This window comes from Abramis brama (genome assembly GCF_963993115.1).
Source record: "Abramis brama genome assembly, chromosome: 20".
Taxonomy (NCBI): Eukaryota; Metazoa; Chordata; class Actinopteri; order Cypriniformes; family Leuciscidae; genus Abramis; species Abramis brama.
The window spans coordinates 1113478-1139055 of record NC_139982.1 but is presented as its reverse complement, the minus strand read 5'-3'; the positions used below and the strand labels follow the sequence as shown (position 1 = coordinate 1139055).

Below are 25578 nucleotides of genomic sequence, written 5' to 3'. Positions count from 1 at the left end.
AGCACGTATTAAATTGATCAGATGTGAGAGTAAACACATTTATAATGTTACAAAACATTTATATTTCTTTTGAACTTTTTATTCATCAGAGAATCCTGTTCTCACAGTTTCCACAAAATGTGAAGCAGCACAACTGTTTTCAACACTGATAATAATCATAAATGTTTCTTGATCATCAAATCCTCATATGTGACCCTGGATCAATGGTCTTATGCCGCACGGGTTTATTTGTGGCAATAGCCAACAAAACATTGTACGGGTCAAAATTATAGATTTTTCTTTTATGCCAAAAATCATTAGGATATTAAGTAAAGATCATGTTCCATGAAGATAATGTGTAAATTTCCCACCTTAAATATGAATATATAAAACATTTATTTTTGTGAATGGATGCAGCACTATCGCCAATAGAAGTGGACAACTTTAAAGGCGGTTTTCTCAATATTTCGATTTGTCTGTACCCTCAGATTCCAGATTTTCAAATAGTTGTATCTCGGCCAAATATTGTCCTATCCTAACAAACCATACATCAATGGAACGATTATGTATTCAGCTTTCAGATGATGTATAAATCTCAATTTAAAAAAAATTACACATAAGACCAGGGTCTCATATTAGAGTGATTTCTGAAGGATCATGTGACACTGAAGACTGGAGTAATGATGCTGAACATCAGCTTTGATCACAGGAATAAATTACACTTTACTATATATTCACATAGAGAACAGATGATTTACACTGGAATCATATTTCACTGTTTTACTGTTTTTATGATGAAATAAATGCAGCTTTGGTGAGCAGAAGAGACTCTTTCACAAACATAAAAAATAGACTCCAGACTTGTTAACAGAAGTGAACATATCAGAAAAGAAACATTAAAGGTGCTCTAAGTGATGTTGGGTGATGTCACTTCTTGTTGACGTTCGAAGTATTGTCAAACAAAACGGAGGCTAGCTCCACCCTCCCTCCTCCTCATCCGTGCACTAACCCCACCCCCAAATCATTCTTGTCAGTTATTGGCTGGAACAGTTTGTTATGTTTCGTGGTGCGGGTGAGCCCAGTTTGTTTTTGTTGCTGTTTGTGGAGCCTGTGGTGTCTAGAGAGACCGTGTTTTTTACAGTGTGTTCAGGGGACAGGCAGCCAGCGGATAGTGAGGAGATGTTTGCTGTATGTGACAAAAAATATTTTGCCCTAAAAAACGCGTGACATCACTTAGAGCACCTTTAACATCCCCTGAGTTTAAAAGACCTGAGAGTCAGATCTTACACACTGAAGATGTTGAGATGAGAATATGTGTGTGTTAACACTGCCATCTAGTGTCGTCAGCTGGAGAATACAGACACACACTGCTAATGACGAACCTGTTCAGTTCTACACTCTTACACACACCAGTGCACTGCAGGATAAACCCCTTCACTAGTGAGGGTGAAATCAGCCGTTCTCAATACAAAGAGGGTTTCGATACTAATAAAGTCATCAGTGTTGCTCGGCAGTCCTATAGTGTCCAGTAATGCATGCTCATTAATATTCATGAGCCGAGCCTTCACCATATTCTAATTAGAAAGCAGAAAGAGGGACTGCAGAGTAAATAAACTCAGGTGAAGTGTTCAAGTGCTCATTCATATCCATAAAGTCCATAATCCTGAAAGACTACAGCCGGGTGTGAGTTTGTGAGTTTCAAACATTTATTTGATGTGCCATAATCTAATCAAGAAAAGCCTAAAGGTGAACTCTCAGGGTCCAGTATAACTGTGTACTTTACACATGTGAAAGGTTTTCTTCTTAGTTAGCAGCTGTAGTAGAACGAGTGGACTGCAGATGTTCCTCAGCGTGGATCATCATCCGGACCGCTTTAACGAGAGTCCCAGCTCAACATGCGATGATGTCCTTCCCACGGTCCCGTTCATCCAGGGTCACATCTCTGAGGAGCTCATGAGGAGCGGCACACACACATTCACATCACACTGTCAGATCACACACACACACACACACATTCATAACAACACATCACACTGTCAGATCACACACACACACACACACACACACATTCATAACAACACATCACACTGTCAGATCACACACACACACATTCACATCACACTGTCAGATCACACACACACAGACACATTCACATCACACTGTCAGATCACACACACACAGACACATTCACATCACACTGTCAGATCACACACACACACATTCATAACAACACATCACACTGTCAGATCACACACACACACACACACACACACACATTCATAACAACACATCACACTGTCAGATCACACACACACACACACACATTCACATCACACTGTCAGATCACACACACACAGACACACATTCACATCACACTGTCAGATCACACACACACATTCAGAACAACACTGTCAGATCACACACACACACACACACATTCACATCACACTGTCAGATCACACACACACATTCACATCACACTGTCAGATCACACACACACACAGACACACATTCACATCACACTGTCAAATCACACACACACATTCAGAACAACACTGTCAGATCACACACACACATTCAGAACAACACATCACACTGTCAGATCACACACACACACACACACACACACATTCACACTGTCAGATCACACACACACATTCAGAACAACACATCATACTGTCAGATCACACACACATTCACATCACACTGTCAGATCACACACACACATACACACATTCATAACAACACATCACACTGTCAGATCACACACACACACACACACACACACACACATTCAGAACAACACATCACACTGTCAGATCACACACACATTCACATCACACTGTCAGATCACACACACACACACACACACACACACACATTCAGAACAACACATCACACTGTCAAATCATACACACACACACACACACACACACACACATTCAGAACAACACATCATACTGTCAGATCACACAAACACACACACATTCATAACAACACTGTCAGATCACACACACACACACACACATTCATAACACTGTCAGATCACACGCGCGCGCACATATATACACACATAGATAGATAGATAGATAGATAGATAGATAGATAGATAGATAGATAGATAGATAGATAGATAGATAGATAGATTGGCGCGCGCGCTCTGGAGGGAGGCTGTCGCGCGCTCTTAAGAAGCGCGTGAAGAGTGCGCGTTACAGTGATGTTTCCTCGCGCGGACCCGCTTCACCTGTTTGTCTGAGGTACTTTTGAAATATACTCTTATACAAATATGCTAAACGTTTAAACTGCCCATTCTTAGTGAGTTTTGTAACTTTTCTATTTTTTCTTCTTCTTTATTACACAAATAAAGTAGCACACCGAAATGCTTGGCAAGAATTTAAATAATAGGCTATACACAATTTAAAACTAAGTTGTTATGGATATTTTGCATCTCACTTCAGTTTAATTTATAACAGGACGAGTCTTCTGAAATCAGTATCAGGTTTTTTTTTACGGTTGTTTATTTTATTTTGCTGGTAATATTGGTTGTAATATATGTTTTCCTCGTCTGAGAATATGAAGGACAATGAAGCTGAAGTCTTTCTCGAAACTCAGTGTGAAGCTTTACGACACAGAACGCGTTTAAACGAGTGTTATATTCTCCGGATCTGTGTCACTTTGTTTAAATGTTGTATTTACTTGCAAACTCTTAGTCTCTGTGACAGGGTTGAAACGACTTGATTGAATGTAATATTTCACATTTCTGGAGCTGCATTAATATTGTGTTTTATTGCAAAATCAGTATCACAAAGCTTATATAGAGACTTATTAATTGGAAATGATATTTGTCAAACAGACTGAGATTTGGTTCTGGTTAAGCTCTTATTTAATGATCTTGTTCGCTCTCTAAGAGTCGCATCGGGGAAACATGATGATCTGAGGTTAAATGATGATCTGTGATAAATGATGATCTAAGGTTAAATGACACTGATGTGAAAGAAATTGAGACATTTCTGCTACAAACTTCATTTTCCAATGAGACCCTTGTGAATAAAAACATGCACTGATTACATTTAAATGTGCTTATTAAAGTACCTTAAAAGTATAAAAACTGTACTTGCAGATCTATATTAATGAAATGAATGTTAAGTGAACTTAAAGAGAGTACACTTTCATGTTTCTGCACACTTTTAAAAAAGTTCACTTTGTGATATTAATTTAATATTTGAAAGATTTGCTATTAGGCTACACTTAAAGTTATAATTGTTTAAATTACTAAACTGGTTCCATGAAGAACCTTTAACATCCATGGACTCTTTCATTGCACAGAAGGTTCTTTATAGTGGAAAAAGTTTATTTTATTATGTAACATATTCTGCACAGTAAGGAAAAAATGGTTCTTTTAATAATTCTTTTTGCAAACAAAAATTCTTCTATGGCATTTTCTGAGAAAACACATTTTTAAGCTTTATTTTAAAGAATATATTAGACAATAAAGACAACTGCAGTTCTATTTATTTATTTTTCTTTTTAACATGTGTATTATACTCAGGTGGAATTCGTAATTTTGTAGTTGTGATTTGGTGATGTTTACCTGTATTTCATGTTGTTTTTCGTCTACAGGTTAAACTCTGATCCGCAATCTCCTGGAGTTCAGTGCTGGAAACACAAGCAGCCATCATGAACAATGAACAGTTTCCTTCTGTACCGATCACAGACAAGCAAATGAACATCGTCAGTATCAAAGACATAGAGGATATTGGTTATGATCTTCAAGATTCTATAGTAAGTTTGTTTTTAAGTCTTAACTTCTTACTTTGATGCTCAAAATGATGGCCGGTATGCAAGACAACACAACCCTTGTCTCATAAACATTAAAGGTCTCTCTGAAAAAAGATGACATAATGGAATAAACAATTAAAAAGATATTTGCGAGATTTATCTCACAATTCTGACCCTTTTCTGCACATCCAAGTTTATATGTAAACTTAGAATTGCAAGAAATAAACTCAAAATTGTGAAAAATAGTCAAAATTGTAAGGTATGAACTAGCAATTGCAAAAAATAAAGTTAACTGAATTAAAAGAATTGTAAAGTCAGAATTGCAAGAAAAAAGTTTTGAATTGCGAGATATTGTGATGGGTTGTGCGTACTCTAAAAAACGAGAGGCGTGATGCAGAATGAATGATAAAGATACATTTAATTACACACCAAGACCATAAAACACTACAAACATCGTTATATTGATGAAGCAGAACACTGAACTAAAGATTCATGGGGGCTAAAATACACAGGGAATGATCATTAACGAAACAAGGAACAGGTGAGCACTAATCAGAAACCATAGTAACAAAAGTTAAGAGGTGGATATGGTGCAGATGAAGACTGATAAGATCCAGGAGCTGACAAAGGGAAACACCACGGTGGAGAAGATGGAGGGACAAGCCAAGGAGGAGATGAGGGAGGAACCAGAGGATGACCCAGAGCAAAGCCAAGATGAAGGCCCACGGCAGAACTGAGCCAGGAGCCCGACCAACTGAGGTGATGATGTGAATGGAGGAGACCCAAGTGGAGCTGAGGAGACGTAGATCCAGGATGACAAGGAAGGCATGGATTACCAAGGTGGAGCCGCAGGCACACTTGACCTAGGTGGAGACATGGGCTTGGCAGACTGGGGCAGAGCAAGTGTGACTGAGTCCAGTGTCAGAACCAAGGGGAAAGAGGAGCCCGGCGGAGCAAGAGATGTCGAGGGTCGAGGTGCAGCTGGAGATGCGGTAGTCCGAAGTAGAGCCACAGTGATGATGGACCAAGTTGGAGCCAGAGGTGGGACCATCCTCGCTGAAGAAGGCTTAGAGCTTGACGGGACCAACCTTGATGAAGAAGGCTTGGAGCTGGACGGGACCATCCTTGACGAAGAAGACTTGGAGCTGGACGGGACCATCCTTGACGAAGAAGACTTGGAGCTGGACGGGACCATCCTTGATGAAGAAGACTTGGAGCTGGACGGGACCATCCTCGATGAAGAAGACTTGGAGCTGGATGGGACCATCCTCGCTGAAGAAGGCTTAGAGCTTGACGGGACCAACCTTGATGAAGAAGGCTTGGAGCTGGACGGGACCATCCTTGACGAAGAAGACTTGGAGCTGGACGGGACCATCCTTGACGAAGAAGACTTGGAGCTGGACGGGACCATCCTTGACGAAGAAGACTTGGAGCTGGACGGGACCATCCTTGATGAAGAAGACTTGGAGCTGGACGGGACCATCCTCGATGAAGAAGACTTGGAGCTGGATGGGACCATCCATAATGAAGGAGACTTGGAGCTGGACGGGACCATCCTTGACGAAGAAGACTTGGAACTGGACGGGACCATCCTTGATGAAGAAGGCTTGGAACTGGATGGGACCATCCTTGATGAAGGACACTTGGAGCTGGACGGGACCATCCTCGACGAAGAAGACTTGGAGCTGGATGGGACCATCCTTGACGAAGAAGACTTGGAGCTGGATGGGACCATCCTTGACGAAGAAGACTTGGAGCTGGACGGGACCATCCTTGATGAAGAAGACTTGGAGCTGGACGGGACCATCCTTGATGAAGAAGGCTTGGAGCTGGATGGGACCATCCTTGATGAAGGACACTTGGAGCTGGACGGGACCATCCTCGACGAAGAAGACTTGGAGCTGGACGGGACCATCCTCGACGAAGAAGACTTGGAGCTGGACGGGACCATCCTCGACGAAGAAGACTTGGAGCTGGACGGGACCATCCTTGATGAAGAAGACTTGGAGCTGGACGGGACCATCCTCGACGAAGAAGACTTGGAGCTGGACGGGACCATCCTTGATGAAGAAGACTTGGAGCTGGACGGGACCATCCTCGACAAAGAAGACTTGGAGCTGGACGGGACCATCCATAACGAAGGAGACTTGGAGCTGGACGGGACCATCCTTGACGAAGAAGACTTGGAGCTGGACGGGACCATCCTTGATGAAGAAGGCTTGGAGCTGGATGGGACCATCCTTGATGAAGGACACTTGGAGCTGGACGGGACCATCCTCGACGAAGAAGACTTGGAGCTGGATGGGAGCATCCTTGACGAAGAAGACTTGGAGCTGGACGGGACCATCCTCGACGAAGAAGACTTGGAGCTGGATGGGACCATCCTTGATGAAGGACACTTGGAGCTGGACAGGACCATCCATGATGAAGGACACTTGGAGCTGGATGGGACCATCCTTGATGAAGGAGATTTGGAGCTGGACGGGACCATCCTTGATGAAGTAGATTTGGAGCTGGACGGGACCATCCATAATGAAGAAGACTTGGAGCTGGACAGAACCATCCTTGATAAAGGACACTTGGAGCTGGACAGAACCATCCTTGATGAAGGACACTTGGAGCTGGACGGGACCATCCTTGATGAAGGACACTTGGAGCTGGACGGGACCATCCTTGATGAAGGAGACTTGGAGCTGGACGGGACCATCCTTGATGAAGGACACTTGGAGCTGGACGGGACCATCCTTGATGAAGGACACTTGGAGCTTGACGGGACCATCCATAATGAAGAAGACTTGGAGCTGGACAGAACCATCCTTGATAAAGGACACTTGGAGCTGGACGGAACCATCCTTGATGAAGGACACTTGGAGCTGGACGGGACCATCCTTGATGAAGGACACTTGGAGCTGGACGGGACCATCCTTGATGAAGGACACTTGGAGCTGGACGGGACCATCCTTGATGAAGGAGACTTGGAGCTGGACGGGACCATTATTGATGAAGGACACTTGGAGCTGAACGGGACCATCCATGATGAAGGAGACTTGGAGCTGGACAGAACCATCCTTGATGAAGGACACTTGGAGCTGGACAGAACCATCCTTGATGAAGGACACTTGGAGCTGGACGGGACCATCCTTGATGAAGGACACTTGGAGCTGGACGGGACCATCCATAATGAAGGACACTTGGAGCTGGACGGGACCATCCTTGATGAAGGACACTTGGAGCTGGACGGGACCATCCATAATGAAGGACACTTGGAGCTGGACGGGACCATCCTTGATGAAGGAGACTTGGAGCTGAACGGGACCATCCATGATGAAGGAGACTTGGAGCTGAACGGGACCATCCTTGATAAAGGACACTTGGAGCTGGACAGAACCATCCTTGATAAAGGACACTTGGAGCTGGACAGAACCATCCATAATGAAGGACACTTGGAGCTGGACGGGACCATCCATAATGAAGGACACTTGGAGCTGGACGGGACCATCCATGATGAAGGACACTTGGAGCTTGACGGGACCATCCATAATGAAGGACACTTGGGACTGGACGGGACCATCCATAATGAAGGACACTTGGAGCTGGACGGGACCATCCATGATGAAGGACACTTGGAGCTTGACAGAACCATCCATAATGAAGGACACTTGGAGCTGGACGGGACCATCCATAATGAAGGACACTTGGAGCTGGACGGGACCATCCATGATGAAGGACACTTGGAGCTTGACAGAACCATCCATAATGAAGGACACTTGGAGCTGGACGGGACCATCCATAATGAAGGACACTTGGAGCTGGACGGGACCATCCATGATGAAGGACACTTGGAGCTTGACGGGACCATCCATAATGAAGGACACTTGGGACTGGACAGAACCATCCTTGATGAAGGACACTTGGAGCTGGACGGGACCATCCATAATGAAGGACACTTGGAGCTTGACGGGACCATCCATAATGAAGGACACTTGGGACTGGACAGAACCATCCTTGATGAAGGACACTTGGGACTGGACAGAACCATCCATAATGAAGGACACTTGGAGCTGGACGGGACCATCCATAATGAAGGACACTTGGAGCTTGACGGGACCATCCATAATGAAGGACACTTGGGACTGGACAGAACCATCCTTGATGAAGGACACTTGGAGCTGGACGGGACCATCCATAATGAAGGACACTTGGGACTGGACAGAACCATCCTTGATGAAGAAGGCACGAACCTCAGCCAATGGAGTGTGGGCGAGACAAGACATGAAGATGTAAAGTCAGAATTGTGAGGGAAAAAGTCAGAATTGCGAGATAAAAAGTTGCAATTACCTTTTTTATTTTTTTAATCCATGGCGGAAACAAGTTTCTGTATTACAGAGATTTTACAAAGGTAAAAATAAACACACCCGGCTATGTTGACATAATTCTGAAAGTCCCGCTTCCATAGACTAAGCTGACTTCTGACCAGCAGCCGTGTGTGTGAGAGTGAGGGCATCTTGGAGGCTTTGATGTATGGCTTTATAGTTGAATCTAATATTAGCTCCTCTCACTCCTCTCACTCCTCTCAAGTAACAACAGGGATCAGTTGGTGACCTGCGGCTTGCTTCAATCTGAAAGACAGAAAGAAACAGACAGACAGAGAACAGTGTTGAAGATTAAGGGAGTGTGAGAACAGGTTCTTACTGTGATTGGGAGATGGATTTAACCGAGACAGAAAGTGGCGTCTCTCAACCGCAGACTGCCTGCAAGCAAGCACACTTCTTAAGGGACGTGCTCTTCCATGGCAAATTTCAGGTGCGTGTGGCTTGTGTTAATGCTTATTCAGGAAGTTTTAGGACTTTTATACCCCATATTTATAATGCATATGCAATATCTGCGATTAATAATGACTATTATTGCTTAATTGACAATTTGATAAACGCACAAGTACATATAGATCAATAAGTACAGTAAATGAGCATGTGCTAGATCTATATGGTCTAATGCGTTTGATCCTAAAATATGAGCGCATGTCCCCATAAGATGAAGGGGGGTGCCAGAGGAAATCCTACACCCCATAACACAGTCAGCAGTTGCTGGATCGGTTGCTGTCGCTCCACAAAAAAAGCTGACCTCATAAATTAGGACTTCAAAAAATATTTTCTATCTAAGATTACTGTCGCATAGTGTGTTTGTGCTGAGCGCATTTACAGGGAACGCATCAGAACTAGTCACAGTGCAACAGAAACCGGCTTACTGTACTTCATTGTCAATGTTATCTGGCATAATATTAGTTATTAATTGTGGTTCCCATAGATGTAATAAGAGCCGGTAGTTGACAGTTTCAAGTTCAAGGTAACTCGTGTCGAACATGATTTAACAGTGTATTAGCGGCTGCGTGTCAAACATGACTCAGATCCTTTCATTACGGGAGCTGAACTAAGATCAACACATTCACCAACATCTGCAGGAGTTTGATCTCCAGCACTGAAATAGTGTGGCCAAACATGGACATTTCATGTTCAGAAGTTATGAAACAGCACTGGATCTTTAGTGCTCATAATAATGGCTTTCACAAAAGGTAATATTAAACTTCTCAGAGATGAATGAATATGCACCTAAGAGCGTTGTGCTCCTCCATCTGACGTTCAGATTATCTAGTTGTGCTGAACCGCACATTGCTGGTAATATTCAAAGATCATCATTGCATTGTGCAATATTACTCAGGACTACCATATTCTTCTGGATAGAAGGAGGAGGAGGAGGACAGAGAAAGGCAGTCTTTTAGCACAGAGTCACTGTTTTTATGTTGTTTGTTTCTGTAAAATATATATTCATGTGAAATTGGTTTCATAATTAAGAATATATTTATTTGGCAAAGCAAAAAAGGCCTAAATAGAGTTGGACCTTATTTTTTTGTCAGGAATTTATTACGGTACCAGTCAAAAGTTTGGAACAATTCTGTTGTTAAAATGCTTCTGTAAGAAGTTTCTTCTGCTCAATTTATTTGGTCAAAATAATACAGTAAAAGCAGTAATAGTGTGAAATGTTTCAATTTCAGATAACTGTATTTTCACATGATCCTTCAGAAATCATTCTAATACGCTGATTTGCTGCTCAGTCATCAGTTGTTATTGGTGCTTAATTATTAATAATGATCAGTGTTGAAACAGTTTTTGCTGCTTCATATTTTTGTATAAACCGTGATATATATTTACAGGATTCAAAAGAACAGCATTTATTCGAAATAGAAATCTTTTGGTAACAATATAAATGTCTTTACTGTCACTTTGTTGTCACTTGTTATTGTTGAATAAAATGGTTTATATATATATATATATACTCCAAACTTTTGAATGGTTGTGTTTCACAGTTTCCACAAAAATAAATAAATAAATACAAAATATTTTCACAAAGAAACCAGTTATTTTAAATTAATAATAATTGATAATAATAATTATATTGAGCGCATATTTAAAATGAAAGTAAACATTTTTAAAAATCTCAATTATTCCACTCATTTCACTGGTAGTGCTGAGTGTCTTATGAAGGCATTTAATGATTTTGTATTCTTTGTTATTGTGTACATTTTCAACTACAAAAATTAATTTTCGTCATTTATATTGTGTCCCTGTTGCCTTTGATTAACCTAAGAAAACAACATCTGGTTTAGTTGCACATATAAGTGGTGTTTATATCCTAACATGTTACAGGCTTCTCAACAATGCTTATGTTTGTAAATACACACTAATCTCGTACACACTAGAGAGATTAAATACACACTAATCTCGTACACACTAGAGAGATTAAATACACACTAATCTCGTACACACTAGAGAGATTAAATACACACTAACACACTGTAGATCAGCTCTGAAAATGTCTTCTGCAGCGTTAAAAACATTTACATCACTCTGATCACATGAGGTCTGCTCAATACACATTTGTCAATGTCCTTCAGTTTGTTTTGTGGTAAAGATCCTGTCCGATACGTCAGAAACTCTGTAAAAACGTTGTCACGTTTTAGAAGAACAGTAAATACACAGAAAAAAAAGTCTTTGAAACAATTTTCACTGAGAAATTGCTAAATTTCACAAATAACTCCAAAGAAATGTCAAGTAACACACAGAATTAAACGAGAAAGTGTTTTATTGTAAAACGCTCTACATCATTCTCATATGTGCATTATTTGACAAACACTGTGAAAATGTTTTTTCAGACTAATGAGCAAAAACACGTGAACACTTTCTGCTGACTCTCAACATTCACTCTTTCTCTTCATTCAGCATCCACTGCAACGGTGCCTTTAGTTTGGTAAAGAATATGATAATAAACCACCATTTATATTTGTCCGCGAACTTCTTCCAAGCGTTTCCGCCGAAGCCTTGAGATCATGAAGTGTGTCCAAAGCTCCATCACATGCTGATCTGAGCCCAGGACAATGAGGTGTACGAACACTTAGAGCTGCTGTGTTGGGTCAGATGCTGCGATCTTGACCTTTGACTGGCCACTGCAGTCACACACACACACACACTCATGTTCTGGCCTCCTCTCTCCTCTCAGCTCCTGAAGTCTCTCACTCCTGAGGAGAACACTCAATGCCGGCAGGGTCTGTTCTTCCAGGACGGCCGGAGACGGGTGGACTACATCCTCACCTACCACATCAAGAAGAGCAGCCGGGCCGGGGGTTCCCGCCTCCGAGACAACGCCTTCACACGCACCCTGAGACGGGGCCGCCACCCTCCTCCTCCTCCCCCAGCCGACACCGAGCGGGGCTCGCCCGACCCCCAGGAGCACCACGACCAGGACAAGGCCCAGCGCCGGGACGAGTTCGAGAGCGGGCTGCTGGAGATGGGCCTGGAGCTGGAGCGAGACGAGGAGGTACGTGTGTTTGTCCAGGCCCGCTGCACAGGGCTTTTGTCTGCCGCACGTTTGCTTTGTCTTTCGGCTGAGCTCAGCTGTTTCACTTCAGCACAAAACACACATTGTCGTGTCACACAGCACTGACGGCGAGAGCCGAGACTGACACACTTGCAGCTGCTCGCTCGGGGGGTCTGCTGTGGTCAGGCGGGCCTGAATGCTGATTGGTCAGTAAAGCAGTCCATGCTGACATACCGTTCCTGCAGTGGATATCAGTCGCTGTGTGTGTGTGTGTACTGGAACACACACGGGTCTGGAGGCCTCCGAAACACACACACACACACACACGAGCAGGGAAACCTTTACTTATTGCTTAACCAATCAAAATATAGGAGCAGAACTACAATATATAGTAACACCAGCTACTCATAGAAGAACATTTGATTTGTGGCTTTAAAGTCATTCTTATTTCTGAATATCCTTCCAGTCAGGAAATTACGTCTTATTGAACATGTACTTGCTGAGAATATAATGGAATATAAATGGCCACTTAAGTTTACGTTGACTGTTCCTTTCCACACTTAAAGTTTAACGTTTAAAAACTCCACTTTATAGTAATGTCAAATCAAACGCTTTATTGTACGCTTTATTTTAAACCATTATGTTTTAATAATCTTCTATCGTGTTGACTAACATACTAAAGCAAATCTACAGATTATAATTTTATTCAATATTACATTTAATATTAAAATATATTTAATGAATTTAAATTGAAACTTTTTTAAAAATATGTAATTACACATACAAAAAACATGACATAGACGTTTAATATATGTGACATTACAGGATATTTTACTGGATCATAAATGTGTGTCAGTGCAATACTAATCACTGTAAAGCTCAGCTAACTGTATTTGACACAAATGTAAACTATAATATATTTTCATTTCATTACAAGTGTCCAGAAACATTACATTACATTAGTTCACACTTACAGTAAGTTCTTTTAACATAAACTATTTCCGTAAAAAAAGAAGGAAAAAAAAAAGAAGAAAGTTCGGTCATTGTATATAATATAATTACTGACAGAGCATTAAATCTTAATTTGGCTCAAGAAGACTCTGTGGTAGATTTCTCCCTAAACCTAACTAACTGGGGTGTCTCCAAATCGACACCAGTACCTTAAATATCGACACCAGTACCTTAAACTGGGGCGTCTACTAATCGACACCAGTACCTTAAATATCGACACCAGTACCTTAAACTGGGGCGTCTACTAATCGACACCAGTACCTTTATCCTCTAGCTCTTGCGTCTTCAGTCGACGTCTGGCCGAGTCTTACTCTAACTAACTTGGTTCCCTAAACTAGCTTCCTTCCTAAACTAGCTTCCTTCCTAAACTAGCTTCCTGCGCAGGAATACATCGACAAACAGACCTTAGCGAATGTCCTTTAAATGTCCACCGTAAAACACGGATACAACAGTTTTTATAGAATCGAGAAAACAAATAAGACTAACATGTCACCTTCAATCCGACTGGTTCAGAAGCCCCAACCTGTCCCTGTCACTGGCACAAGCTAACTCTGATTCTGTGATTACTTATCAAGGTTTCAGAACTAGTCATCTGTCTAGGTTCACTTCCCTTAATTATTATTTATACACACACACACACACACACACACACACACACACTCAAAGTCACAAGTTTTCCCCGAAGAGTTTGGAAACATTTTAAAGCATTCATTCATTCATTCATTCATTCATTCATTCCTGTTCTTGTTCCTGCAAGAAAAACAAGTGTTAGTTGATTAATTAAAGTTAATTAATTAAAATCCATCACAACTCTTAAATATTTTAATTTAAAATATAAAATTCATAATATGTTAGAAACAGCTATACAATGAATATAATGAATATGAGGTTTTGTTTGATTTATTAGTATCTTTGTCCCCTGATATCAGTTTCGGCAGAGCTTCAACAGTGATGCTGTAACACATGATCCCGAATAACATTCAATCGGCTCCAAAGCCTCGAATCACACAAATGTGCGTCTGCTGTGAAAATGTTTCTTTCCTTTTTTATATATATCTAAATAAAACAACAGATCATTTTTAAATTGCCTAGTGGCCTTATTAGCAATAATGAAGCTTATTTCTGTGAAGTGACCAGTCCATCACTGGTAATGTGTTCTTCAGAATGAATGGGACTGACCTGTGTGCACCTGAGCCAGCACACGTTTATGTGACCTGTGTGCACCTGAGCCAGCACACGTTTATGAGCGCGTATGAATGCATGTGAACGCATGTATAGTCTGGCTCATGTGCTTTGCTATTAAATGCCTCGCAGAGTTTCATGGATTTGATAATTGGCTGAAGTAATGATTATAGCAGCTGTTTGTTTTTTTGGTCTTGGCTGTGAGACTCTGACATGGGATCCGCTGTGCTGCAGTCTATGTAGGGCTCATAGTAGTGCACATGCTCCGCATACTGTGTGTGACGCGTGTGTGTGTGTGAGAAACCCAATCTGGCGCGCCTCGTTTCCTGATTCCAACACTCGTCTTCTCACTGTTGCTTTGACCCTCCGGTGCTCTTTATATGGGACTCACACTTGTGTCCGATAGTGACTGACCCCCTGAAATGAGTCTTTTTTCCCCCACGGTATAATCAATGTAATATTTGTGATCAATAATATTTTTTCTTTTGCATTTTGAGAGAATTTTATGGTACTTATTAATATTAATGCAATAATTATTATGCATTTTTTCCAACTGAAAATAATGCAATGCTTTAATAAGAATCAATGTGTATTTAATTTATATGGCGAAGACTTTACCGAGTTTAATTACAATTTAATTACGTAATTCTGTATAGTATGCTAAACAGTTTATTTCATTTGTATCTTTTTTTTTATTGTATTTGTCCTATTGTTTGTAAAAAAAATGTTTTATGGAACTACTGACTGTTTCAGCTCACTGCTGTTTGTTGACAGTGACCCTGCTCTGAATGAGCAGATGAGGGGTCAGGGGTCAGGGGTCAGGGGTCATTGGGGTTTTGCTAAGGGCCCCCAGAAGTCTCGGGCCGGCACTGAATCAGACACTGGTGGGCGATCTGCACTCACTGTAAAGACACACTGCGTTAAAAGTTCTACAAATATGAAATATGTTGATAGCATATTTAAATGTTTTAAAAATGTAACGTTATTTTATTTTTATTTTTTTTACAAAACCCTGCGTTTGTTATACTTTGTGTCATTGTGAATAGCCAGTCAGTCATAATACACATTTAAGTTTCATGAAACAAGCCAGTGCTTGATCCAGTGAGTGTCAGATTCAGTGTGTGTGTTTGAGGGACGAGCCAGTGCTTGTTTCAGGCTTTGACAGTGACGTACACACGATGGCCTTCATTTATCATTCTTGCGTAGAAACGGGCGTATATATTGGCGTAAGATTATGCTTACACTCCTCTCACCGCCTGATTTATGAAGCTGTGCGTACCTTTGAAATCCAGGTGTATGCAATACCTGCCCTTGATAAATGCCGCGGCTGGAAACGATCGTCATTAGAATAACACGCCCCTATATATTCAAGTCTCCGCTTCCCCCACGCCCTCATTTTACGCCATGGACACACGGAAGACGGCAAAGAAGAGAAACGTGGATGAGCAAATGACCTATCACAATGCATTATTTTACAGCACGTGTTTTGAAACAATTAGCATTTAATTTCGTATCACGTCACATGTATTGGGGTGTACAATAGTGATGATGATGTGATGTGGAGTACCATTCATTCACATTAATAATTGCATGACAGTTTGTAATATTCTTATTATTATTATTATGATTTTTATTATTAATGACGCTTATTGTTATTTAGAAGAAGAATGTTGTTATTATTATTATTATTATTTGTATTATTATTATTATTATTTAAAAGAAGAAGAATGTCATTTTTATTATTTTGTCAGTCTGAATTATTTTTTTTACTGAAGCCAGTCCGTGCGCACCTGCCGGGCCTAACCCTGGCCTAACCCTGGCCTAACCCTGGCCTAACCCTGGCCTAACCCTGGCCTAACCCTGGCCTAACCCTGGCCTAACCATCGTTTCAAAGAATAGTACGACAGCGAGCGCGTCGAGTATAAACGCCTCGTCCGTTTGGGGAGGTGCGCGCGCAGTCTGCGGAGCCAGGCGACAGTATAAACAAGGCTCGAGGCGTCAGGTAAAGCGCACAGGCTCGCAACTGAAGGAATACATATGCCTACAAATCAAATGATTTGGTAAAGTCACACAAATTAAACATTGAAGTCCATGTTGCACAAAAATAAACACTGAAGTTTATAATTACTATATTGTTGTTGTTTTTTTACAGTGGGTCATAATATATCATATCTTTTAGTTTGTCAGTGCGTTTTGTGGTGTTAGGAATTGTTTTTCTGCGCATTTCCGCACTAACTCAGAACGTGCGTACATGTACACCACCTCCTGAGCTGGCGTAGGATTTGAGCGTGCCGTACGCCAACGTCCATGTTGATAAATCTCAAAGTCACTGTGGTTTTGGGTGTACGCTGGAAATTTGGTGTACGCACTTTTGATAACTGAGGGCCACTGTGTCTGTCTCCTGAGATTACACCTGCTTGGCGGCATCATGAAACGTGTTTGCTGTAAAATCTGCTGTGTGTTTCCAGACCAAGACGCCTGGAGTGGGCTTCGTGAAGATTCATGCTCCATGGAACGTGCTCTGTCGCGAGGCTGAGTTCATGAAACTGAAGATGCCTACTAAAAAAGTAAGGTTTGTCAAGCATGCCCAGTGTAAAGCAGAGATGTGACGAGTGACGACTGTGATGACGCTGTGCTCCTACTGTAGGTGTATGAAGTCAAACACAGCAGCGGCGTAATGGAAAAGATCAACGCGTTCATCAGCAAACTCACAGATCCTCTTCATCCCAACCTAGAAGAGAACCAGAAGCAGAAAGTGAAGCACCTCTCGTACCCGTTCTCCAGAGAAAAGCAGCATCTGTTAGTGTCCGCCTCCATTCTCAAGCACAAACACATCTAATGTCTGTTACACGTGCTGTTATAGACAGTCAGTGCGACTCCTTTCACGGCCTATTCTCACTGAGAGCAGGTTTCAATGTGACAAGAATGTAAAAAAGGAAGAAATTCTGCTCCGTTTAGACCAAACTACCCTTCAGTTTCGATGCAAACACAAGTGTGTGTACCTTTCAAAGTTCACTCCGCTTGATAGTGTGCATGAACACAAACACTAGAAGATTTCAGTCTTCTGTCACGGGTTGTGTGGTAGAGACTCGACACACGAATAACACGAAGATGATGATGATGAAGGTAGACAGGCTTTGATTCCAACAAGGTACATCCACACTGAGACGAGACCCGACAAACACTGAACTCAACTGAACTGAACTTCAATAGGAGAGATAATGAGACACACACACCTGAATATAATGATGAAATCAAATGAATAACCATGACAACTGACAAAGAGCGGGAAACAATACACAAAGTCCATGCCCTAACCCTAAACCAAACCGTAACGCTAACCCTGAGTCCAGCGCTAGTGAACACTGGTGTTTGTTGTACTCGTAGCATCTCCAGGAGTTTGTTCTTGTCGTTCATCAGTTTCTGTTCTTGGCTGTTCATCAGTAGCCCAGTCCAGTGTTTATTTCAAAGTTATTAGTGAGTGTGTAGTTATAAAAATCACACTGTGCACATACAGTATGTGCGTACTGTACTGATGATAATATGTACATCACACACCCTAGTGTATGCGTAACAACTTTGGGCTTTAGGAAACATTTTAATGCTTTTCCCCCACTGTTTTATGAAATTTTTTATATGGGAACATAAAAATTACAAGAACAATCAAATTGACTCGTAAGGTAATAAAATAAATATATTATTGGCAATGTAGGTGGTCACAACAACAAAAACTGCATTGCACACACAGCTTCAGAGCCAGGTAAACTAACCTTACAATAAACATTATTGCCTAAATGCTCTCGCTCTCATGTGAAGCAAGGTCATTTTTGTAAGGGAAAACTGAAACTAAGACTAAAGACTGAAATTAAGACTAAAACATTTTTGTAAACTAAAAATTAAATAGAGATTTCAACATAAATGAAAAACTAAAACTAAACCAAACGTTACTTAAAAATGAACTGAAATAAAATAATAATTAGCAAAAATAAATAATCGTTTTCGTAATTAATAAGCTCTCATCCTGTACCGGAAAATCAAGTGTTTCCATTGGACTGCGCTACTTTATTTTTCAATGTAAACACTGGACGGACATGTATGACCATTGCGCTCGTCTTTTGCAAAATGCAAAACTATAGTAACAGACAGGAGATTTCTAGAGATCGTTCAGATGCCTATACTCAGAGTATGAGACTGATAGGTTAGTAGAATAAGCTGATATGTAGTTGCAAAGTTATTGATAGTTAGTAGAATGACTGTTGGTGAGCATCACAATAAAGAGATATCAGATATTAATCAGACAGTCTACTAATACTCTAATGAGAGATAGTGGATATGCAGTTGCCTATAGTTAGTAGAATCTCTAAAGTGGACCTTCGACATGAAAGTGTTGCCTTATATTTTGGCAGTGTTTATAGTAAGTTAATGGCCAGAGAGCAGTGAATTCTGTTCAGGTGTTCCTAATGAGATTTCCACATGCGATCTGTGTGAATGGACCTCAATGCAAGAGAAAGATCGAAGCAAAACACGCATTGAAAAACATACTTGTGACCTTTTATCTTTACAGGTTTGATTTATCCGACAAAGATTCCTTTTTCGACAGTAAAACAAGAGGTTCATTAGTAAGTATAAAGCATTGTCAGATGCACAGTATTAATGCCATATTTGATCATTTACATGTTTTGATATGTGCATTGTTTTAGGTATGTGAAGTTTTGAAGCGAACCAAGTGCACAAAAGCCAAATTCAGCATGGGTGAGCTGAAACCTATTATTTTGGTTTTTTTTAAAATGAACAGCACCAAGTTTCAGTGCTCCATAGACTTAGATTTGCACCATTGACAGCAAACGTGCAACTGACGGAACAATCCTTCTGACATGTTGTTCAGGACTCACTAGCCTTCTGGGCAGCGGCGTTTATCTGGCTGCTTATCCACTACATGATGTGAGTATCCATCACTGTTTCTGTGGATCTGTACGACACCGAGGCTTTACTGTACACTGCAAAAAACAAGCGCTTTTCTTACTTAGGGCCCTATTTTAACAATCTGAAACGCAAGTATCAATAGCGAAACGCAAGTAACTTTGTGGACGGGTCTCGGGCGCTGTTGCTATTATACCGGCGAGATAAATGACTCTTCGACGCAAATCTAAAATGTGTTGGTCTGAAGTCGCTTCATTACTCATAGGTGTGGTTTGGGCGTAACGTGAAATAAACCAATCAGAGCGACATCTCACATTCCCTTTAAGAGCAGGCACGCTTGTTCCATGGCGGATTGCTATTATAACGGCGGATTTGCCAGACGCACGCCAGGAGCCGTTCACAGCCGAGGAGACCGACGTTCTCGTCAGGGCCGTAAAACACAGAGAAGTGACGTTGGGGATGGAGAAACACACCCAGATTAGCTTCGGATAAACAGGCGTATGATAATTTGGGTAAATGTGTAAGCTAGATTTATGTCTATTTTTCACATCTTCATGGACACCACAATGATTTCCCTCATGTGGTAATATTTTTCCTTGTAATTATGTATGGTTTTCTAAAAATGAAAACTGCTGCGTCTGTGTATAGATGAGATAATCAAAGTGTGTGTGTGTTGTGCACACGCTACATTATGGCCAAGCATGCGCCCTTAAAATAGCATCTGAGTAACGTGCCACTGACTTTAGACGAGGTTTCTCCTGGTCTGTAGCGGAATTGTTTTCTGAAACTGCAAAATAGCACCAGGGAACGTTCGCACTGGAACACGCCTCCTCTTTTCGCTGAACCGCCCCCGGGAACGCAAGTTCATTCCCTAGTTTACCGACGTGCTTCTGTGGAGGGAAAAGTCCGCTGTGCGTCGGGAGCAAAATAGGAATGATTCATGCGTCGAGTTTTTGCTTAAAACAAGCAAAATTATCTGTCCATGGGGTAAGAAAAATAATTCCCCCGGAAAACAAGACATAATATCTTATGGCATTTTACTACTTTAGTAAATGCATCTTGATTTAATAATTTTTTTGATATTTGGCCTGGAAACGAGACAAAAATACTAATTAAGAAAAGCATTTTTTGCAGTGTACTGCCACAGAGTTTGATTGGTTAATGGATGCATGGATCTCTGAGTAGCGCTGGAATGATCTGATCTGATAAACTGTTTGCTTTACCATCAGGGTGATGTTGAAGGGGAAAACGCTGAGCCTAATGACCGGAAGGTGAGTCTCAGTGCCGTCTGCTCCTCCTGACCTCTGCGTGAAGGCTGTGATAGTGAAGTGTTTCTGCCTGTGTTTCAGCTGCTGTACGAAGAGTGGGCGAGCTACAGCGTCTTCTACAAGTACCAGCCCATCGGCTTGATCCGGTACATCTCAGACCCTCTCACGGCTCTCCGCGCTGGAGCTCCATTAGTAATCTCTCGCTTGTCTCGCAGGAAGTACTTCGGGGAGAAGATCGGCCTCTACTTTGCTTGGCTTGGGGTCTATACCCAGATGCTGATCCCTGCTTCCTTAGTCGGCGTCTTTGTGTTCCTCTATGGATGCGTTACTGTTGATGACGACATTCCCAGGTCTGTGGCCAATCAAAACACACGACACACGCATATGCATTTATTAATATTAACTGTAAAAGAAGGCTGCGTTGTCATTGCTTTACCATAAAGATCATTGCATTCTCAAACAGAAAATGACAAATGTCAGATTTCAGAAGTAAAATGGATCCTCTTATTTTGGTACAGACCACATAACATATCATTAAGTATGATAATACTGATAAGTATGTGCATTTTAACCCAGCAGTTTCAAACTTAACCCAATGTCAGCTTATAACGACTAAAAACTGGGTTAGTGCTGGGTAGATTGTAGCCGGATTACCAAGTTCAGAAACGTATGGGTGACGTCACGAACACTACGTCCATATTTTTTCACAGTCTATATTGGTTACTGATTCCAAATTACATGACCAAAAAATTGTAGTTAGTAACGTAATCCATTTCATTACATATTTTAGGTATGGTTATTATGCATAATTACAAGTATCTAACCCTAACCCTAACCATCAATCTATAATACTAAATACATATTTCATTAATATTACTCAGTACTTATTTGAGTAAGTACAATGTAACTATGTCTTCTAAATAAAGTGTAACCTTGGAATCTGATTTCGTTATCCAGATTTGCACCGTAATTGCACTGTATATTGCAAAACAATTAATTTAGTCTATTTAGAAACCCAACACTTTTAAAAATAACTCAACGAAGGCAGAACCCAGCAGTCAAAAAAAAAATAACCCAGCAAATCTTAGAGTATAGTTTCCACAAAACATCTTTGACAAGTTCTATTTTAATAACTGGAACTGCTATTAACTCATGTCTCAGTAAAGCTGAGTTCTGAAACACAGAAACACTGCTGGGTGATATAGCGCGAGCCCCCCATCCTGAGCTAAAGCCTCACACTGCTCAAGAGGAAGTTCATACGCTGAGAAAGAGCATATAAAACCCAAACATCTGTCTGAAAGTCCCTCTGGAGTTTGTCTCTGTCAGGATATTATGACAGCCTGAAAAGAGCCTGCTGGAACTGATCCTGTGCTTTTATCCACAAACTGCACCTAAAAGAGTCTCATTTAAAATGATGCTGTGATAGTTTTTGTACGTGAGAGTGAAGGACAGAATGGGAGTTAGAAATTGATTAACCTTCAGGAAATGAGCGTAATGAGATGACATGTATTAGAGTATGTAATAAACAGAGGTAACAGGCTGAGGCTGAACTGGGTCAGGTGTGTCTCTTCTTCTGTGTGCAGTATGGAGATCTGTGACCAGCGCAGGAACATCACCATGTGTCCGCTGTGTGACCGCGTGTGCAGCTACTGGAACCTGAGCACGGCGTGTGGGACGGCCCGCGCCAGCCACCTGTTCGACAACCCTGCCACCGTCTTCTTCTCCATCTTCATGGCGCTGTGGGGTGAGCTCCTGAGATCCTGAGATACCGAGATCACGAGATCACGAGATCCTGAGATCCCCAAATCCTGAGATCCTGAGATCCCGAGAGATACCGAGATCCTGAGATCCCGACATCCCGAGATCCTCCATTCTGCTCCTTGTTTCTGCTCCTTCATCAGTGTAGCCTTGTGTGTTTGATCCAACTGTCAGCCTTTCCTCAAGCAATCATCAGCATACACACACACACACACACACACTTACACGCACGCACACACACGCACACACACACACACTTACACGCGCACACACACACACACACACACACACACTCACACTCACACGTACGCACACACACACACACACACACACACTCACACACACACACACACACATGTATGTATGTTGAATATTAGCTACTTTTTACCAGTGACTGTCTTATATTTGTCGTGTTGAAGCGACTGTTAATCATGTTCTGTGGTCTAGCACAGTTTAGTGTTTTGCCTTACAGGTGCGTTCTGTAGTCAGCTGAATTTCTCAAGTATTTAGTGGCTTTCCCCCCTGTGTTTGTTGGAGACTCTGGAGCTGGAAGGACAGTGTGTGTGTCTCTATCTCGGTACGGTTCTGTCTGTTTTAGAGTAAACATCTCCCGTCTGCAGGGCTTTATCATGCGTGAGTGTTCGGCCTCTGCTCTGCTCAGTGTCGAGCGCTCGGGGATCTGGACAGGAAGTCGTGACTTCGGCTCGGTTCGCAGGGCAGGAGTTCACACACCAGATTTACTGCGCTGCTCGGTTCGGGGGAGACACATGACAGACGACACAGATATGAGGATCAGCCAAGCGGCGTGGCTTTTAGAAACGTCTTCACTGCTCTTCATTCAGGCTCTTGTACGGCTGGAAAACTGAAGCGTCTTTGTTTCCATTATGACTTTCATTTGAATTCTCATCCATGTATTCGACCAATACGTGAAAATATCTGCCACACACTCGGACTGATTTAGCTGCACTCATCATTACTAGACACCTCTATAATCGAACCGTTAATATTTGATCAGTTCCTGCTACATTTAGCAGCAGTTCCTCAGGTGTGTGATGAGTTCATTTCCTGCTGTCAGTGTGATTAATGCTGGCGTGTGTGTGTGTGTGTGTTTCAGCGGCGTTCTTCATGGAGCACTGGAAGAGGAGACAGATGCGGCTCAACTATGAGTGGGATCTCACAGGCTTCGAGGACGAGGAGGTCTGATCACATGACCACACACTCTCAGTCACATGATCACTGCAGCTCATTTCTCTAGTGTCATTTAATGTTGTCATCCTCTTCTTCCCCCACTGTGTGTGTGTATGTGTGTGTAGGAAGCACTGAAGGTTTGAACATATTAAAATCTCTGATCTCTGATTGTATTCTCTTTATCCACGACTCACAGCTTTCCTCTCGAGTCTTTCACGGGATTTCTAGCATGCTGAGAGCTTTTAGAAACACTCGCCTGAAGAACAGCCGTGCAGAAACAAATCTTTCTTTCTTTCTTTTCTTTCTTTCTTTCTTTTTTTTTGTTTTTGAGCCAGTTTTGTCATATATTCATATATATTGTCATTTGTTTATGTCAGGATCACCCGCGAGCCGAATATGAATTCAGAGTCATGCAGAAATCGCTGAGGACAGACCACAAATCACAGAAGGTGATTCATTATGAATATGTTTGCGATGCTCTAACGCACTTCTGTGAAGCTGCTTTGAAACAGTATGAATTGCCAAAATGAACGGCAATATTTGCAGTAGGCTATAATATTTGCAATATTTGATAGTACATCTATTATTTAAATTATTTAATAGTTATCAGTTTTGATTAAATATTTATAACCATAGAATTACTAGGTTAAAATAAGATACCTGACCTTGCTAACACTAAAAATACTCCTCTCTGATGTGAACACTGAAGGACATGATGCTCTTCCTCAGTGTTTCCGTCTTGTTATCCAGTACACATTTCTAAACATTCTTACATCAAGAAAATGACTGAAGATATTAAGTCTTGTTTATGAAAAATGTTTTTTTTTTGCTTAAAACAAGAAAAAATAATAAACTTAATTTAAACGGAAATCTAGTTATTTTTCTGACCCCATTGGTGGATATTATATTTGTTCTTGTTTTAAGCATAAAGTCACTCGATTTTGATGATTTTATTTTCAGTAAACAAGCCTTAATACCTGAAGTCTTTTTGATACTCCAGTAAATACATCTTGATTTAAGAATGTTCAGATATTTGTGCTGGAAAAGCCAGAAACTCTGATTGTTCTTTTCTTCTTTAGCCAGTGAAAGAGAAGCTGACATGTAAAGACCGATTCCCTGCGTACATGACAAACCTCATCATGATGCTTTTAATGGTAAGGCTTGTGTTTCATGTGAAGTCATATATCCGTCCACAGCTCTGGGTAACACTTTACCATAAAGTCTTATTTGTTAACATTAGTTCATGCATTAGCTAACAGCATTTCTTAACCTTCATTTTAGTAATAGAGATGCAGTTATTTAAAGGGGTTCTATTGTGCCTTGTTATGAAGCCTTGCTTGTGTTTTTGGGGCGTACTAGAATATGTTTTCATGCTTGATTGTTCAGAAAACACATTATTTTTCACATATTTATATTATTACAGCTCCTCTCTCCCCATTCTGGCTCAAACACCCCGATTTCGATGAAGTCCAAATGTGCTGTGATTGGTCAGTTGGCCCAGTGTGTTGTGATTGGCAGCGATTAGAGCGTGTTCAGGACATGTCCCGCCCCTTCATAACCGCGAGCTCTACTCAGCTGTAAATATTAATGATGGTGTCAATTTCAAACGATTCAGACCCTGACA

General features: G+C 41.4%; 1 protein-coding gene across 5 annotated transcripts in view; it reads left to right on the top strand.

Moving 5' to 3' along the window:
* Positions 1–3156: 3156 nt before the first annotated feature.
* ano1b (anoctamin 1, calcium activated chloride channel b) overlaps positions 3157–25578 on the top strand; it is a 36077-nt gene continuing 13655 nt past the window's right edge. For 2 of the 5 annotated variants that reach the window (XM_084095137.1, XM_084095134.1), the window contains exons 1-16: positions 3157–3236; positions 4600–4761; positions 12310–12627; positions 17289–17387; positions 17468–17619; positions 19385–19439; positions 19521–19572; positions 19706–19761; positions 20970–21011; positions 21090–21154; positions 21224–21358; positions 22592–22752; positions 23881–23963; positions 24080–24091; positions 24332–24403; positions 25034–25108. In XM_084095137.1, the coding sequence (XP_083951263.1) occupies positions 4657–4761; positions 12310–12627; positions 17289–17387; positions 17468–17619; positions 19385–19439; positions 19521–19572; positions 19706–19761; positions 20970–21011; positions 21090–21154; positions 21224–21358; positions 22592–22752; positions 23881–23963; positions 24080–24091; positions 24332–24403; positions 25034–25108 (1482 nt within the window). In that variant the 5' untranslated portion in view covers positions 3157–3236; positions 4600–4656. Of the gene's footprint in view, positions 3237–4599; positions 4762–9315; positions 9562–12309; positions 12628–17288; positions 17388–17467; positions 17620–19384; positions 19440–19520; positions 19573–19705; positions 19762–20969; positions 21012–21089; positions 21155–21223; positions 21359–22591; positions 22753–23880; positions 23964–24079; positions 24092–24331; positions 24404–25033; positions 25109–25578 lie in introns of those variants that run through there. The other 3 variants (XM_084095136.1, XM_084095135.1, XM_084095138.1) reach the window with 3 other exon arrangements.